Here is an 18,148-nt window from a genome sequence, read left to right on the forward strand (position 1 = left end):
ATGACACTGTCGTCGCGTGTGTTGTGGGAGCAAGATACATGGGTTGCGCTCCGAAAGAGATGAATTTCTTGGTTCGATACCACCACATCCCGACCAGTTCTGTTTATCCATTTAGCCAAGATTTCGATCGCGCTGTCCTAACCATGATAGTCCGTCTCTGTTAGCAAGAAACCAACGGGACGGCGTGTCGCGGACTGATTGGGCACGTCGACATCATATGTCCATACGAGTGCGAATGCGTCAGCCCTATGCCTCTTCTCTGACCAAGCAGTAGCCGATCCACTGCAGGAGTTTGCTCCGCCACAAAACACACGATCAGCATGAATGCAGACTTCCATGCAATTTGAGTATCTCCTTTGTTGAGGCTGCGATTTGGCGTAAACACGATGGAGGCCTGATCACGTTTCATGGAAGCCGAATCATCGTCGCTTACAAAGGACTCTGCGCGTGAATCAGACGTGCAGCTAGGTTCTTAGCCTCCTGGATTTCGAATTTGATGCAGGTGTAAGTTCACGGGGTGTAGGAGTTGTTTTGCATGAACTCTGGCACACAGCCTCGATGGATACCTTGGGCACGCACAGGCAGCTGCGCCGCAGAACACCCGCTTGGTCAGCTCATCTTCACGATGATCATACTGGTGGCCAGTCCTCTCTACAGCGGGCGCGTTTCGACTTATGCAAGGTGGTGGTCATAGCAGGAGGGAAGGTCGACGTTTTACAGGCGTCTTACCTGTTGCGATCGGACCATGGTGCTCCGCCAAAAATAGCACCCGTTCCTTCGTCGGTAACGCGTACCCCAGAGAAAGACCGTTGCCAGCCAAGCAGATCTTGCAAGGGCCACTTTCACTTTGACTGCTCGCGAGCATGGCTGGAGCGATCATTCGACGTTATGCGGGATCTGCAGAACTCCTTGCCTTATCTCGCGTCCACATGCGTCTGAAAGATGACGACAGACGTGAGCAACAAGCGCCTAACACGCTACCACGCGTAACGCGCCATTGGTGGCTTTCCGCCGAAACGAACGCGATGTGCTGTAGCAACAGAACTACCGATGCGGCCATCGCGATGGTACCTGTTGTTGCTCACGGAACTGACTGCGAAACGCCTCAGGCTGGCTTTTTAGTGTTGGTTGTTCGATGTGTCTTACAGGGCCACCCTACTTCTTTGAGCACTGCCACCAGAACGGCACTTTTGCAGGAACGCATACTGCGACGAATTTCGGGCCAATGGCCGAGTGCGAACTTCTCTTACAGCGCGATGGATCGTAGATGGTGGGGGTGAGGAGTTGGGATTATGTCACGTCTGATGCAAGCGACGGCTCCAGATACCTTTTACGCGTTCGACAATGAGGTGGAGCGGTACGACAGCTTTCAGATGGCGAGCAGATGCACGTTTCATGTGGTCTGCTGAATTACCCCTGAGAATGCGGCCCTAGGTTAGTAGCGCTGGGGGTCCCTGCAGCGCCGGCGCGGCGATCTCCCTTAGAGCATCGTGAGGCTCGACGCGTTCAGAATTTGAGATCGCGAAAGGAGAGATCACCATGGACAATATTGATCACTAGAGGGAGTTGCTGCAGCGCTGGAAACTCTCCGTGCAATAGTCGCCTGCTCTAGTACCAGACTGGTGTGGAGGCATGCATGCCTGGGTGCCTGCATGCCAAGGCAGCCTCTTAGTGCCCTCTTGAAACCCGTGAAACAGACCACGGATGTTGCTCTTCTAAACAAGAGCCGTCCGTCTCCGCCCGGAAATTGGACGATCAATGTCTTCCTGGCGGCCTAAGAACTGAGCTTATACCCATCCGTATACCGTCAAAAGCTTCTCGAACGCTTCCATTTCGCGCGCACTCGCCCTCCCTACATAGTAACCACAGCTCTGCCCGCCCAAGACGGACCGTGAACCACCAATCTCCGGCATGATACTGGCGATTGCGCATACATCGAGATAACATGGAGGCCGACGACGCTCAACTCTACCAATTCAGCACCCCTCAGCAGAGCAACTCGTTCAAGCGCGCGCGGCGCAGTCTACAAAGCTCCACGCCCTTGAGCAGCGTGACCGAGAGTGTCACTTCTTCCCCCCGTCACTCTGGCCAGAACCAGTTGGCACCTCAGCTCTTTGACCATGTCAATGCGCTGAAGCATCTTGATGACCAGCAGATCCTCCAGCTACTTTCCGTTGCGCGCAATGGAGGTCAGTCAACGTTCAGCCCTGGCGGCGCGTTGTATGCTCACGCGTATCCAGATGGTATGCGTCGGTCGGGCGCCGACCGATCGTCCATGTCGACCGTCGGGAGCCGCGCGTCATCATACCTGAGTGTACCATCCAGCAGAGTACCCAGCATGCTCTCGGACCCGCGCTCGTCCATCGCGTCTACCGACTCGTCCTTTACACACTACAGTGCCGCATCCTCGCGCCTGTCGACCGCATCATCTCGTCTCTCCACAATCTCTACCACATCGACGCCCGCGCCCAAGAACTTTGCCTGCACATTTTGCGACAAGGCTCTCAAGTCGAAGCCATACTGGAAGTCGCACGAGGAGGAGTTCCACGAGCAGCGACTTACCTGGAGATGTCCCGACTGCGAGCAGATCTTCCATGCTGGCAAGCGCTTCCGTGAGCATCACACCAAGCTACACGTACGTCAGCATTACCCTTCATCTAGATTCAAGGCTAACAATTTACAGGGCTGTGAACACTGCAAGCAACCGAGGGAAAGCGGTCAACCCACGAGCAGGAAAGCATCGCCATGCGTCAAGAAGTACGAGATCGTCATGCACGACAAGGACGCCTGGGGTTGTGGTTTCTGCGCTTCTCTTCTAACCACCTGGGAAGAAAGATGCGAACACATCGCTCTTCACTTTGAAGAGAAGGGCGGATCCAAGTGGAACTTCACCAACGTCATCCTCGGTCTGCTGAAGCAACCCGAACTCGCCAGCGCATGGAACCAAATGATGCTCGATCGCCATGGCGACGAATCAAACTGGCCGTCGCTGGCGTGGGAGTCTAAAAAGTGCAACCGCTTACGGTATAAGCTCGAGACCAAATGGGATACACGCGTTTTCGACATTGAGAAGTTGGTGCAGGACACCTACGACTTGGCCGAAATCGAGGTGAAGGACGTCGTCGAACCCACGACTGAACTCACGCCCGAAGCTCCGGAGTCCCTCGACAACAGCCAAGGCGAAATCGTGGAGTTCAAGTTGGAGTCGAATGACTTCATGACGGACAACAGGTTGCATAGCTCCCACGGCCTACCGTCCGATAACAGGCTCCACAGCTCGCACGGTCTGCCGTCTGAGCATATGATGATGGACATTGACTCTGTGGAGCCCCCACAGATGCATCATCAAGATATGCAACAATCACAATGGCCGGTCAGCCAGGACATGCACCACAGCATGAGCGCGGCAACCGCCATGGGTGGCTTCGGTGCTTTCGATACCACCATGACGTCGATGCCAACGGACTTTTCGCAACCGATGGCGCAAAGCTTTCAGCCACAGCAGCAAAGCTGGCCAAACGCCGGCTTCGCTTCGACTCCCGACCTGCTCAGCTACCAACAACCAGCGCCATACATGGACTACCAGCAACCCAAGGAGATGGTCTCTGTACCCACATCGCAGTACTCCAACTTTGCGCACTACCCCCGCCAAAGCCTCCCACCAAACTTCTTGCAGCAGCAACAGCAGCAGCACCAACAACAACAACAGCAACAGGCGCCCAGCACGCCAACTTCTCGTCGCTACGTCCCCAGACTAATTAATATTTCGAACAACTCGAGCCACCGTGGCGTTCAACTCGAACAGCCACCGCCGCCACCACCCAAAGACGAGCACCAAAACCGCTTCTCCCGTCTCATCATGAGACGGCGCCCAAGCAACATCTCCCAGCACAGCATCGTCTCGCACCGCGATATGGGCGGAACCTGGGGCGACGATTCTAACTGGGGATAACTCTGTTTCAGCACTCTCTCCACCGCGCATACACGCACATAATACCACCTTTTGCACCCTCGGCTGGTCCGACCACGCACACTCTCCTTAGAAACAAACAAATAAAGCACCGCAACAGGTGACTCCGAACCTCGCTATTCGTCCCTGGGTCCTGGCTCCGCCCTGCACCCCTCGACGAAGCGAGCTACACGACACCTCAACGGAGATAGTACCCACACAAGCAGCTTCATCAGCGCTTGCCACTTGTTTTTCCTTTATCATTTCCTTTCTCCTTACGTATACAACAGTGTTTCCAGCGGGATGGGATGAGGATATACCCATATATGCAGCGACTTGCCTTTTTTCCCACCTTGTTTGTTGTCGCTGTTTCGCCGCAACGTAGTTTAGTGTCTTTGTTGAGAGTTTCAACCATCTTTGCTTGCATGCACATGCACCTAATACCCCCGCACCTCTTTTTTCATGTTGCCATTTGGTTGCGACGCTATTGATGTAATGATGGGGTTTGGAATGAAATATCTAGGAAGGGAAGGAAGAATGGGATGGACAGGGCAGATACCATATAGAGTTACTTCAATGTGCTTGTTAACTTGTTTCATACGTTGACTTTTGACTGGCTGGGTGATGTTTCGTGTTACTACTGTGCTTCATACGTTGGATTTTGAAAGGCTTGGTGATGTCGTGTCATGGCACTGTGGAAGAGACATTACGTTGCAACGGTTGATGTCAACGTGAGGGTATTGATTGCATTCTGCAGGTCTTACATTTAGTGCCTCTAGATACCTCACGCCGCCCACGTAAACTCCACAATCCACTATCTACAAGACCACACGTCCACCCATGTACCTCTGCATGCACCTATGCTGGTCAGAAACGCAGCGGAAGCACAACCAATTCTTGTCGTTGAAAAGGTGGTTGGCGAGCTTTTCATCCGCAAATCCGATGGCCGCGTCCCTAACCTTGGTGTCAACAGGAAGGTATCGCTTGTCGTTGCGAGCAAGGCCATTTCCAAAATTAGCCAAATCGATCACCATTGACGCGTGCTTCTTTCGCTGAGATGCTGGCACCTTGAAGGCGCACAGCACCTTCTCGACCTGCGCATGGAGGTTGGCAGGCTGGGCTTTCCGAAGCCCAGAAAGGCGCAGAGAGCCGTGCTTCAGCTGCTTGAAGACGACATGGGATGTCTCAGGAGGAAACTCCTTCCTGAGGTCCCTCACGATCTTGTTTGTTGACTTGCGCTTTGGTGCCACGACCTTGTCGCCCTCGGGGTCGGCCTTGATGCAGGAATAAGAGGTCGAAGCATGCATTGTAGGCTTCACAGGCTCTTGAGGTTTCGCGGTGGACTTGGTTGATGCCAACGTCCCCGCCCGGCTTGCTTCAATCTCCTCCACCAGTCGATCAACCTTGACTTGTAGGCGGCTCATGGCCCCCATCAACTCCTCGACTTTCGTATCAGCCTTGATACGCGCAGTCCTCTCTTCCTCCAGAATGCTCAAGATCATCTCCAGCTGACCCTTGTTGGGAGAGGGCGCCAGGTCAGTCTGAGTGGATGTGGACTTCGATGGGACGGAGTCTAGAGAGACCGCCAGTGACGAAACGATCTTGGGAGGGGAACCATCTTTGCTGATGAAACTGGGTGATGATGGTGAGGGAGTCGAGGTGTGTCGTAATCTCTTCTCCTTTGGCTCGGCCGACAAGCTAGGCTCTAGTGTTGAAGGAGCTGTGAATGATGTTGCAGAAGCACCAAAGTCGAAGATAAGCTTTGGTGCTGGGGCCGGGGACATCATCTTCGCAGATGCGGTATCAGGAATTGGGTTTGCAGCAAGACCGCCAGGCGCCAATCCGTCATTAGGCTTCCTGGAGCGCAACCCTTTTTTCAGAGGTGCCAGCTTCCTTTCTGGTCCTTTGGCTTCAATGGACGGGAAAGGCTTGTCTGCAGGCTTCGTCTCCGTATCAAACTTGCTGAAGATGGACGCACCATCGGGTCCGACAAAGGGGTTCGCTGCCGCTGATACCGTTGGAAAGCTCATGGCTATGCCAGGCAGCTGGGTCATGGAAGCGCCGTCAGGTGGCGAGACGACAACCTCGGGAATGTTGTTATCTTTCTGGACAGGTTCTACAGTGATAGCTTCTAAGGCAAGGTTCGTCTGAGGTGGCAGCGGACGAGCGGGAGTGGTGTTGGGTGTAATGCCTTCCGGGTACTTTGTAGCGTCCCTTAGTAGCTCTGAGAACTCTCGCCACTCGCCGGGAAGATCGTCACGAATTATCTCGAGCCTCTCAATGAGATCTGAACACACTTGGTGATAGTCTGTTATATCCGTCCTATTTTCCCATGTTGACTTCTCGAGTCCCCTGACATATGCACGGAGAGCCTCGTCAGACAGGATGAGCGTCGGCTCGGGACAGTCGCTGGGGACCTTGTTGCGACACTCGATCACGAGATCAACTATTTTCCGCGCATAGTTCTGGCGATCTTTTGCTTGACTGGCTCTGTCGCTCATGGTGTATGTCGGGGTAAAGGTCGGCTGTCTGGTAGCGTCAGGTAAAGGTGGATCGTTTGGTATAGTTGAGGTAAAGGTAGACTGTTTGGTGTCGTGAGTCCGAATTTCTGCACTTGAGGTGGAAAGGATGGGTTATTAAAGAAGGAGAGCTGTACCGTGCAATTATATAGTATAACGCGGGGCTGTGACCTCGAAGTGAATTGGAGTATTTACGCCTTGGCGCTGAGTCGTTGCGCTGCACAATAGCAGATGCTGGTATTGTCGCTGAAGCTCAAAGGTGTCGCAGAGTGCGCTATTAGAGGCAGTGTCGAGCAGTATTACTGGTGAAGGTGGACTTGTGAGAGATTGACGAGACTTGTTGCTGGACGCAGCGGGGGTTGCGGTGATTTGGAAAGAGGGAAGTTTGAGCGCGAGCGGGGAATACAGAAACGCAAGTGCGAGTAACTATTAGCGCTATCAAAAAGCGCACAGGCTATGCGGTATACGTGAGCAGAAACGGGTGGAGCGCGTGACGGGCATTGGCCAAGACGCGTTTGCGCTGAGAGCCTTTCACTACGTCTAACGCAAATCACACACCTTCCGACTAAGCATCCTGGCTCCTGAATGAAAGTGTGATACTGAACACCGGCAGTATATCTATTGGGTCTGTACGAGTATCCAGAGTGACACCGACGTTGAGGGTATTCACCGCTAAGAGTTTGTCCATTAGTATAGTTTGTCGGTGACGTAATGAGCCTCGAAAGCGCAGAATGCGACAAACGCTTGTGAGAAACTCCGCATGCGTTTCTTGACTGACCGATGTCTCCGCAAGGAATACCAGATCTGCTCTTTCTAGTGATGTGAACGTGGTTACTTACAGGCCATGTGTACGGGCCCCCAGAAGCCTGGGGACAGCAGAGGGAAATGGCGCAATAGCATTCAGAAGATGAGAAAGCATTTTCCCATATATAAAAACAAACAACGAGTGCTATCCGAGTACAAGGATCTTAGTTCTTCTACTGAAAGCTCTAATGTGTTATCTCGTCCTTCATGGTGGGCGTTCGTGTTGGGACGTTGATATGTACGCTGTAGTAGCATGGGTGATGATCTAGACATGACGTATCAGTGTTCGATGCGTGCGGAAAATCAAACAAAAACGCCAGTTATTCACGTATGCGACGCGATGGTGAAGAGGAAGGAAAGAAAGGGCTGGCGTTGAGGTTGGATTCGGCTGGCCCCACTTCGGACGGACCGCTCCGACATGAGCCCGCAAATCACCCAGACCACGGAGCGTCTGGCGTCCTTCAGTTGCCAGCCTAGGGCGAGGTGTTCGCTTGTAGATGACTTGGTGGTTGCTCATTTCGAGTAATAATCGCCCTGTGCGACATTTGCATGCGTGAACTGCGGCGCACGACGTTTAGATTCGCAAGGTCCCGCCTGGATGATGACACCACGGCAGGATTGGTCAATTCGGCTTGCGCGTACACTTGGGGTAAGATCGAGTCAGATCGCGCGCAGGTAATCTGCGTGCCGTTGATGACAGCGGGAGCGATGCGAATAGCGCACTTGTTCGAACTTATTTCTGAGTGCAGAGAGCATAAGTTTTCATAGCGAATGATCGGCATTCACCGGAGTCGTTCCGGCATCACTAGTATATCATTCATTCACACTTCCCGATTTCAATAGCTTTGGTGCCCTCAAGGCGGCCATCAGCACTAAAAATGTGGCTAGATCGTTCCATGCTACAAGAGGTTGTCGTAAGCGCACATCATATCCTCTAGCTCGTGCTTTCTCCCGAGCAGGTACGCACGGTATAAGCAGGTCGACGAACAGCGAAGAAAGAACCAGAACCTGCGAAAGAAACGTTATCAGCGAGGTTGTTCCAATCCAGGGCTCACCTGCCATGAGGAATCGCAAGATCGACTTACGCAGCAAACATTGACAGTCCATACGACCATCTCATAAGCTCGCAACCGTACAGGTTTTCCTTCCATGCCTCCGCACACCCGCGTTCGAGATACCAAGGCCGGGGACTGATATGCTCTGGATCTGACAGGTCGCCCGAGTTTTGGATCGAGGCACTATACATCCACAGCCCCGCCAGTATGATATCGTACAACGCGTTGACCGTGATCGAGGAGTGGAAGTCGAGAGTTTGCTTGCTGAAAGACATGATTGAGAAGCGGACGAGCCATGTGAACAGGGTTATGATGGCAATGCATAGGTTGCATAACGTACAGCTGGTTGAAGTGTTAGAAATCCAAATGGCTGCTGTTTTGAGGACGTGGGAGGATACCTTTCATCCCATATCAATGGTATGGGTGGTGATTTCCGATAGTTCGCATAGTCGTATACACGTTGGATAGGATCGGAATTCCAGCCTTTGGTGCCGCCTTCTTTCCATAGTATGCTGCGGAAGCGATCGGGATATGCAGTCGCAAAGAGAGATACGAGCGCGATGGCTAATATGAGATCAAACAATGTGGCACTGAGAAAGATCAGATAGGGATTGCGGAGCATGGTGAGCGTGATAATAATTGAGGAGCGACAAGTCCGACTGCCAGTTTCACCGAACGACATAGGAGCCGTGCAATGGGATTGTTATGTCGACTCAGTGATTGATTTGACAGAGAACGTGCGCTAGCGCGATGTCAGCTCAGTTGTGGTTGTCTCAGGTGCTCAGCGCCACCCCATTCAAGGAAAACATAGAACACCCTGGAGCTTACATGGACGCTACGCCTCCATATTTGCTCATCGTTGGTCTAATGTAGGCCCTAGGCCTGTTCGGTGTTTTCTTTGTACAAGGTGAGCGCGTCGTGACAGCGGCAGGATTCGGAAGAGAGACATCGAATCTCCGTCAATCATCAAGCCTATCAGCACCGAAGACAGGTAGCAATGTGGAGTGAACTACAGTGACAGCATTGCCTTAGCCTGTTGTCTTTGCATTAGCTTGTTGTTCAGTAGGGAAGAACGCCAAGCAAAGTTGCGCAAATGGCCTCATTCTGACTTTCGAGAAGCCACACCTCAAATAATGCCAACGTGATGTTGCGAAATTAATGCGATTAGAAAAGTGCGCCGATATGCGCCCATTCCCATGTGCCACCTCGCCTCTTGTGTAAGTGAAATGGCTTGCCACATGCACTAACAGTATATGTATGTACGAGAACATCATCGGATCCCGCAGTATATCGCAAAGCAAGTTGGTCGTCTATGCTCATTACATTATGCATGCGCGCATATCTTCTGCGCTTGTCTAAGCCATGGTGATTGATGCTCACCAGCTCTCCTGTCTTGCGACTAATCATCTAACTCCTGCCCTGCTCCTCAAGCTCTCTTAAGCCTTGCCAAACCCCTCCATTGCCCTCACGGGCCTCGCCGTAATCGCTACTTTTCTAACGGACAGCATCGTCATCTGCGTTTCCTCACGTCATCTCTCTTCGTAATGCCCCTTCCATCGGAAGCTCACTGCTTGAGAGCTGAGCCGATAGTGAGTGTGAGTTGAGTGTAGTAGCTGGCTCATCGGGTCTTCTCTGCAGGTGCATACCTCCTGGCGGCTCTTCATAGTCGGGATCTTTTGACAAGTACCATATGGCGAGTCCAGCTTGGTAAAGTGGAGGCAGCGTGCTGAGGTAAAGATTGGGTTTGGGGGCTATGATGGCTTGAGCGTTTGTAGGAGGACGGTGTTGGTGGCTTGAGTCGTGTGTGCGAAGGATCCATCCGTGGATCACGTTCCCACCTCATACAAGAAAAAAACCGAACAGGTCTAGAGCCTACATCAACGCTAGGCCACCTATCGTAGGTTTAAATGTTGATGTAGGCTGCAGGCCTATTCGGCTTTTTCTCAATTGACGTGTTCCGGTCATGTGACTGTGACGTCAGATGCGCGTCCTCCCGCAGCGGCACGACTGTGCCACATGGACGTCAACAACAAGTGCGCTCATGTCCGAAGTGACACTTGCCTCCCACGTCGTACAATGAAGCACCTCACGTTTTCCGAGAAGCCGCCGTGCTACGCGCCTGCTTCGTGCATCAACGTCTCTACCCCCAACATGCATCGCTGTGGCTAGCCATCTCGACTCTGCGCCCCAACAACGCACTCATAACCGATCAAGGTTATATTCTTTCGTAACTTTGATTTCGTTCAGCCCCAATGAGCCCAGTCTCTCCGAAGGAGCCGATTCATTGTTCAGCGTGACAAAGGCAGCCGCCTGCGGTTTGATGCCTGGCATCCATTGCGAAGGAGGTGCGTTGAGATTTGATGTCGACGAGCCGTTGCTCTGTGTGCGGAACTTCATCCGGCGGAGACCGATACCGCCATCCTCAGTCGGGAGTGGAGGAGTTCGGCGCCACGAAGGAAGTGAACGGACGTTGGGAACGCAACAGCAGACGATACCGACAGCGACCTCGATTGGGGAAAAGCAGATACGCCACCACGACGCACCGATCGGATCATCATTGACGTTGCCGAAGACGTCGATCGCGCAGTCGATACGGAGGACTGCTAGGATAGTACAACTGTGTGGTGTCAGCAAGAGCTATTTGGAGCGAGCGCTTAGCTTCACGTACAAGCATCCAAGGAGGAACAAGACCATCACCCACGCCTTCTTCTTGCCTGAGAGATCTGCTGCTGCTATGGCAGGTATCGGGGCAAAGAGGATGACACTGTTGAAGAAGACGTGCAGCGATCCAATGATGATGCACGACTTCTTGCTCTGCAGCTTGCACTCCCCCGGTGGATGGCACATGCTGATCCAACCCGCGAGCGACCAGATGTACCAGATCGCGATGAGCGCCATAGACGCATAGCAAGCGATGCGAGCAAAAACTCTCTTCTCGTACAGGCGGAGGTAGGATTTCGCAAACGCCACCTGCACCGTTGCAACCGATGTGGCCCAACAGATATCCAGTGCGAATTGTATCTTGAAAGCCTGTTAGCCAACTCTCAAGAAGCCTCCAGCTAAACATACCCGCAGCCAGAAACGCTCCACAACGTCAAAGTTCTTCGTCGGGTCCGCCTGAATCTCATAGCTCGTAAGCCCTTCTCCGCCGAGGAACACCAGCACGTAAACTAGCGTAACCACGACAAAGCTCATAGCCTACGACTGTTAGCATGGTACCGCCGTCAGCATTCCATCGTCTTACCAGAGCAGCCAGCATCAGCGCATCTTCGTTGATCGTGTTGACCCGTCTGACACTCCTCGTGTACCATCTCGCCGCCACCGCTGCCGCAGCCACCGCAAGGCATAGTGTAGGCGCAATCAACAACGCAAGCTGCTTGCCATTGACAATGTCGAAACGATCCGATTGCTTCCCCGCCATGATCAATACTATCCAGCTCTTCTTCACTTCACCGCATACCGAGCGCACATCAAAGCCAAAGTCGTCGAAAGAGAGGGGCGTAACTGGAACCAGGATTAAAAAGCCCCGAGCGGAGCGAGTGAACGTAGATAAAGCCAAAGAGGCGATCCTCCCAATTGCCTGGTCCAGAGCACAGAGCTGTCATGCACTATGCTCGTTGAGTCCGCCGTCTTCAACGCCTATCTCGCGTCACCCAGGGTGCCTCAGCCGTGCGGCCCATGCGACAAGTGTACTTGTAGTGTTGGCCTTTCGGGAAGCAAGACCTAGTCAGGGAGCGCGGCGGGGCTCATGCTGTGCGCCGCTGATTTGTCGCACATCTGACGGTCCGACGCGGAACACGGCTAACCTGCATGCATCCCTGCCAGCCATATAACTGTGACCCAATGAAAGCTACCACACCAGCAGGCCCTCCGTTCATGGGGGCTTGCGCTTCCGGGGCACTGATGCGGCTAGCATGAGCTATTGCAGACAAAAAGCAATATAGCAAGCTGGCAATCCTTTGCCGTATTCTGGTAGGTTTCTTGATGATAGTTTCACTTCCCTCGAGGCGATCGGTTAGCAAAAGAAAAGTAACTCAACGCTATGGGCGATCCGCGCATATGTCTGCATCACGACGTGCGGGGTTGCCGAAGCTGAACACCCCCGAGGCGACGGTTGGCTTCCCCTATCGATCACGCAGCCCCCATGCTCATCACCGCGAACTGAAACAAGCCCGCCGCGTCGGCCGTTCTTCGTCGCGTGGTCTGCCAGGTCATGGTTCCGGCACAAGCGAGGTGGCGCCCTTCTATCGTGACCTAGAACACAAACTCCACCTACCAACAAGCCTAACAAGATTGTAACTTTGCTTCTCGAGATTCCCGGCACACGTTGAGACAGCATTCATGCCTGCTATATACTCTAACCTTCTTTCTCAACAGTCGTGCCGTCTCGCTCAACACTACACATATTAAAGGACGCCGCCCTCTCTTTTTCTTTTCAATAGCGGCCCGATCAGTCCTCCGAAATAAATCTCCGACATGACACCGCAAATGCACACGCGTGCAACGGGAGAGTTACCGCAAAGATGTTTTCTAGAATTAGCTAAGGTATAAACCCGCATCTGGGGTATATCTCGCTCCGATCATACGATCCTGCAGCTCTTTCGGCCTAAAATCCTAGAGGTGACGTCGCAGGTTGTATATTGGATGAAGTCATCGGGCTAAGGTTCGGGCAGTAATGCGGTCCTCTGCGTGTCATATGCAGGGCAATAGGAGGGAGAGAGGTCATGTCACGTGGGGTAGGCTTATCTGGTGCTGTCACATGTGATTGGGGACGGCAGAGAACGGGTGAGTGAGTGAGAGACAATGCATTCGGAACTACAGAAACCATACGGTACGACCATGCGCGGAGGCATTCGTAACCGTGAAAACCGATAGACGCCAACGCCAAACCTATCCCAGGAGGTATTCAGTGACCTCTGACCCAGCCCAGGCAAACTTCATAATGATGCGCGTCGACCTTCAAGACCCCAAAACCCAAAAAAACGAAACGCCAAAACCACCCCAGGAGGTCGTCGCTTTCTTCTGCATCGGTGCAGTGAAATGCTAGTACTTAGAAAGGGGGTTCTATCCACCCCCAAAAACTCCTGCTCGCCTCCTCCTCCCTCTCCACCCTCTCCCTCTCCATCTCTTCCTGTGCCCATGTTGGGAACAGTACTGTCCTACACATAGGACAAGTGTTGCACCTCTCAAACCAAGTCATGATGCAGTTGGTGCCGAAAACGTGGCCGCAGGCGTTTAGCTTTGACACTGGTTGCTCTTCATTGGTGTGGTGGCTGTGAAGAGGCTTTGTGGATTTGAGCCAACTTGACTTGAAGACAATTGTGTTGGCTGGGTGTTGTAAGGCCAGTTCAAGGACTTCCTTGTCGGCGGCGGTGAGCTTGGTGGCCGAGGGGTTCTCGCAGGCCAAGTCTTTGGTGCAGATGCTGCACGTGTCTGCTTCGCTGGCGGGCAGGAGGTAAGGAGACATACCCGCAGCGATGAAGTCGGCCTTGCAGGCGTAGACAGGTGTGGTTGAAGACATGTTTGTTTGTAGTGTGGTGAGGTTGTGTTGGTAGGTGTGGTGGTAGTGTTGGTAATAGTGTTTGAAGATAGTTGGGATGGAATGGTAAAACTTTCTTCGGATTTTGGACTTTGAATGTGATGGATGATGAAGAAAGGATAATGGAGAGAAGAGAGGGACAGAGCACTATTTATTGAGTTGGAAGCGTCTCTGTGACTCACACTGCACGGTGGTAATGAGTTAATTATTGAGTTGGAAAGCTATCTGCGACTCACGCTGCCCGTGGGTAATGAGTGGGTTTGCTGACCTTGGAGACCTCAGGAGTGGTGGTTACGTACTATCAGGAGCGCACGATCGCGCATTGTTCGCCGGAGCGCCATGCCGAACCTTAGATTTTCAGATAGCTGTGACTCAAGTCCATTGAAGGGTCTATGAAAAAAAGTCGTACTCATCACATGCCACGGAAGCCTAGAAGTCTCCACTGCGCTGAGGTTTCGCGGACTTTCGATTCGATACCAATGTGGGCTGCGGAAGTTCTGTTCGCTTCCTTCCATAGACGAGGTGCGGGCAAAAGTTCCGCATCAACGATGAACCAGATCTATTAGAATTACACCCACACTATAGCTCCTCAAACTTCTTGTCCCGTGCTGTGCTCAAGGCAGCAGTAGCACCAAATGCGATTCGACCCACATCATCTGTGGGTTTCTCGTCCCCGACGAACCCAGGGCACGCAGAAACAGTCTGCTTCCACTGCTTGTCCCCCTCGGCAGCGCTCAGAATATCAGCATGTGCCGTACCAGCCTTGACAGCGAATTCTGCACCCAACCAAGGCATGAATGGCCTCATCCAAAAGGCGTACAGGGCAAGCACTAGCAACCCGAGAAGGTGGAGGCCGAGGAAAACGGACCCGGTGATGACCCCCCAAAGCGCGATATATGTCTTCTTGGTTGGAACGCCCGTATCGACATATACATTCCGCGATTGGTCGAATCCTCCCCATCTGTGGAATTGGCTCGGGTTCAGCCACTCCTTGTTGGCGAGGAAAGCGGCCACAGTGAACGCCCTACTTGCAGAACGTTCCGAATCAAAGAATGCGGCTAGTTGTCTCACGCGGCCAAGGACGTCGACTTCGGACTGGTAGTCGTAGTCGCGGAGGCACGGGCCCCCTATGGCAAAGTTGAGAGGCATATTCCCGAGGCAGTTGTTGCCGAAGTTTCTGAACCATACTTCATCATCGACCTCAGGCCGATCTACAAGGAAGGCGGATGGATTTGAAACTCTTCTCTCGATGAAAGAGCCTTCGCCAAATAGTGCCAGTCCAATAGCAGTCAGCGGACCGATGTGATTTCCAATGGGTTGTCTCACATTTCCTGCGTATGTTTCGTTGGTTGCTCGTTTCTCATCTCGACTGGATCCGCTGGTTGAAGAGCCTCTAGCGCTGTCCAAGGATAGCTTATGGAGTAACGGCCCGGCGCGATTGCCGTTCTTGGTATTAGGAAGTTCGAAGTAGCCTAACGTCGAACGGGCGGTGATTTTCCACATAATAGGAGTGCGTAACATTGAAGGCACCGAAATTGCGAGAAAAAGGTCCTCGGTAATGTCCTGCCGGTTGTACGTAGCTTGCCAAGGCGTGCCAGAGATATTGGCGGGTATGCAAGCTATTATATCGAACTCCCGGTATCCCGTCTCTCCTCCACGGTATTGTGCGAAAAATACATCTTCTCTGTCGCGAACGCATTCGGTTGGCCACTCAGCGTCTGTCATGTTCCTGTATTCAATTGTGGTATTGAGGCGCGGTGCGTACTGAGGGTCAACATAGACACCGGTGCTGAAGTCCAAGGGAACGGGTGAGAACCAGGCATCTAAGCTCATCTCATCAAGTTGATAAAGACTCCTCGAGAAGCGGTTACAATTGGTGGCCACACTGAATGTATCGTAACACATGTCATTATCCAGTCCATCCTTCTGTTCATCGATCCAGAGGTAAGGCTCATGTTCTCTTTCCGCGCGCGATTCTAGAATGCTACGGAGTCGAACAACTGCTGTATTTATGTCATTGTCGGTGCTGCTGATTAGAGCAGGTATATCAGCGACCCTAATCAGACCGGACTGTGTGCTGCGAGTTGGTATTCGTGTCGGAGTAACCTGGATAAACGTTGTCTGCAGAATCGAGAAGACAGCACCTGTATTCGCGTCAACGCCGGCTTCCTGCCAAGATCTGGGCATGACTCACCCACTAAGGTCAATGCAAAGGCGAAGTACAATGGAAGACTTCCAACTTTAGACCACCTAGCCCACATTCTTGGGCTGATCCAGCCTTGATCTGCAAGCGCCATAGTCTGACGCAGATTCAACTTCGTTCTCGAGCTGCCAGCCTGGATATAGGCAGCGAAGGCTATAGAGCATATCGCTGAAGTGATGGGAATGGTGAGTAGGGCGACTACCGATTGCAGGATCTGCGCAGCCCTAAGGATCCTCTCGTGTTTAGCCAAGAGACGAGCTACATCTTTAAAGTAGTCTTGATTATCCGTATAGCTTAACTTGCTTCCAATCGGCCGGCTGCTCGCGACACAAAGAACGATCCAGGTGAATAGGGCGAGTGTAGCGTAAAAGATGAAGACCATCAGCGGCCAGAACGAAGTGTGGAGGGTCCTGACGATGGGCTCGCGAACGGTCATGGAAGACGCTCTCGACAGCCTCGACGTGTACATGGGCTCGTGAGTAGTCTCCGGGACCTTGGGTGCACCCGCGTTTGCTTGTCTGGTCTCCTCTCTGACGCTGTGCATCTCATGCGACTCCCGTTGCTCCATGTTTGGTGTGATCGATCCACCGTTAGGGAAGATGGGGAGTCAAGATTCCCGCTGTAAGGGATGTAGCGTAGATTTAATAAAGCATGCGGATGTTATCGTCTGACAGCGCGTAACTCGACTGCGCCGTCTTGGCTCTTGTCTTGGCGTGCAGTTTGTATTGAAGTTGGGGGCTAAGAGCGGGTGTCGGCACGAGGGAATGCGATCCTCCACCATCGTCGCACAGGGGCTCCAGAGGGAGGCATACTTGTACACCAAACGCAGTGCCAAACCCTTGTGAACCTATTCAAAGGCCAGCCCACAGATTAGTCAATGAGACATCATGGCGCAAACTCGCAGAGGGTCGTCCAACGCGTACACTTTTCGCGGCAAGTGCTGGTGTCTTATTTCCACCTCAGCCTTACAGGGCTGACTTCAGGCCTCCCACCACACCGGTAAAGGGTCCAGGCGAGGTTAGATCTCGTATAACCGACATACAACTCATTTCTTCGCGACCACTACTACGCCACGCACAACTCCGGTCCGCCCCCACCAGCCGAACATGGCTTTCGCGACACCAAAGCGACCTAAGCCTAATCCTAACATCTTGAGCCTGTCGTCCTGCTCTTTCAGGAATGCTGCCAGTGGCGCGAACACATGTTCTGAGATGTCAGTGGTGGTGATGGCTTCAGGGTTGTATCCTATCTGCTCCAGCCTCTCGCGGTACCCCTGTGGTGTGGTGAAGTTGGCCCAGGGCGCACCCATGAGGGCAGTGAGAAGGCGAAGCGTCATCCTCTGGGCCCATGTAGCGGTAGGAGAGAGACATAGATCAAAGGCCATCCAGTTTGCTTCTAGCTCTGAGTGAGCGTACTCAATGATGGGCCAGCGTGAGGGGGCGAAGTGATATGCTGTGTCTAGTGCCAACACCCAACGCTCTTCTGTATCGTCCTTCGCAAGCTGCAACTTTGTTTGCATCTGTTGGTTCCAGGACTTGGGTTTCGACGCGTCGGCACAGAAGAGAGATATCGTGGGGTTTCCACCATCTTCCATCTCAGGAGATACCGCCTTCGTCGTATTCTTCTTGAGCTCGGCAAGTCGCTCCGAGGCGTATCGAGCCTGCACTGCATCTTTCGTGATGCCAATGTAATCATGGAATGTGGCGCAGCGATCTCTTTCATCCCACCAGTCTTTGTCGCACGCTCGAATAGGTTCCTTGCTCATGAGATAGATGGTTTGGTCCCCGCATCCGAAGCCCAGATCCACCAAGGCTCTTCTCCGTGCTGCTGGGCCTTTGTCGCTTGAAAGGCCGGCCTCAGCAAGGATTACGTTCAGCATGTCTCGACAGGCTTCGCTTAATGTCGTTGAAGTGGTGGCGTTCTTCCAATACCCCATGTTCATCCACATGGCTGTGGGAAGCTGCAGATGTAGCCGCCCATGCTGCAACCCGTAAACTGAAGCCTTGTCTTCTTGAGCCCCCCGCGCTCTCATCATCAGCCAAAACAGTAGGGCCGCCAGCCCTGCGCCGAGTATCTGGG

The 18,148-nt window shown here is 52.9% G+C and overlaps 5 protein-coding genes across 5 annotated transcripts; 1 reads left to right on the top strand and 4 right to left on the bottom strand.

Moving 5' to 3' along the window:
• Window positions 1–1,945: 1,945 nt before the first annotated feature.
• On the top strand, window positions 1,946–3,952 carry J4E83_005296 (uncharacterized protein; the record flags this gene model as incomplete). Its single annotated transcript, XM_049332215.1, has 2 exons — window positions 1,946–2,635; window positions 2,684–3,952. The coding sequence occupies 2 exons, from the start codon at window positions 1,946–1,948 to the stop codon at window positions 3,950–3,952; spliced, it is 1,959 nt and encodes a 652-aa protein (XP_049188666.1).
• An 815-nt stretch (window positions 3,953–4,767) lies between these two features.
• Window positions 4,768–6,450, bottom strand: J4E83_005297 (uncharacterized protein; the record flags this gene model as incomplete). The annotated part of the gene is made up of 1 exon (XM_049332216.1): window positions 4,768–6,450. The coding sequence occupies one exon, from the start codon at window positions 6,448–6,450 to the stop codon at window positions 4,768–4,770; it is 1,683 nt and encodes a 560-aa protein (XP_049188667.1).
• A 4,076-nt stretch (window positions 6,451–10,526) lies between these two features.
• Window positions 10,527–11,748, bottom strand: J4E83_005298 (uncharacterized protein; the record flags this gene model as incomplete). Its single annotated transcript, XM_049332217.1, has 4 exons — window positions 10,527–10,944; window positions 10,996–11,348; window positions 11,397–11,525; window positions 11,572–11,748. The coding sequence occupies 4 exons, from the start codon at window positions 11,746–11,748 to the stop codon at window positions 10,527–10,529; spliced, it is 1,077 nt and encodes a 358-aa protein (XP_049188668.1).
• A 2,697-nt stretch (window positions 11,749–14,445) lies between these two features.
• On the bottom strand, window positions 14,446–15,387 carry J4E83_005299 (uncharacterized protein; the record flags this gene model as incomplete). Its single annotated transcript, XM_049332218.1, has 1 exon — window positions 14,446–15,387. One exon carries the CDS (start codon window positions 15,385–15,387, stop codon window positions 14,446–14,448), a length of 942 nt encoding a protein of 313 aa, XP_049188669.1.
• Window positions 15,388–17,114: 1,727 nt separating this feature from the next.
• On the bottom strand, window positions 17,115–18,017 carry J4E83_005300 (uncharacterized protein; the record flags this gene model as incomplete). Its single annotated transcript, XM_049332219.1, has 1 exon — window positions 17,115–18,017. The coding sequence occupies one exon, from the start codon at window positions 18,015–18,017 to the stop codon at window positions 17,115–17,117; it is 903 nt and encodes a 300-aa protein (XP_049188670.1).
• Between the last annotated feature and the right edge of the window lie 131 nt (window positions 18,018–18,148).

The sequence above is a fragment of the Alternaria metachromatica genome, assembly GCF_023757995.1.
Source record: "Alternaria metachromatica strain BMP 0045 chromosome Unknown scaffold_10, whole genome shotgun sequence".
NCBI lineage: Eukaryota > Fungi > Ascomycota > Dothideomycetes > Pleosporales > Pleosporaceae > Alternaria > Alternaria metachromatica.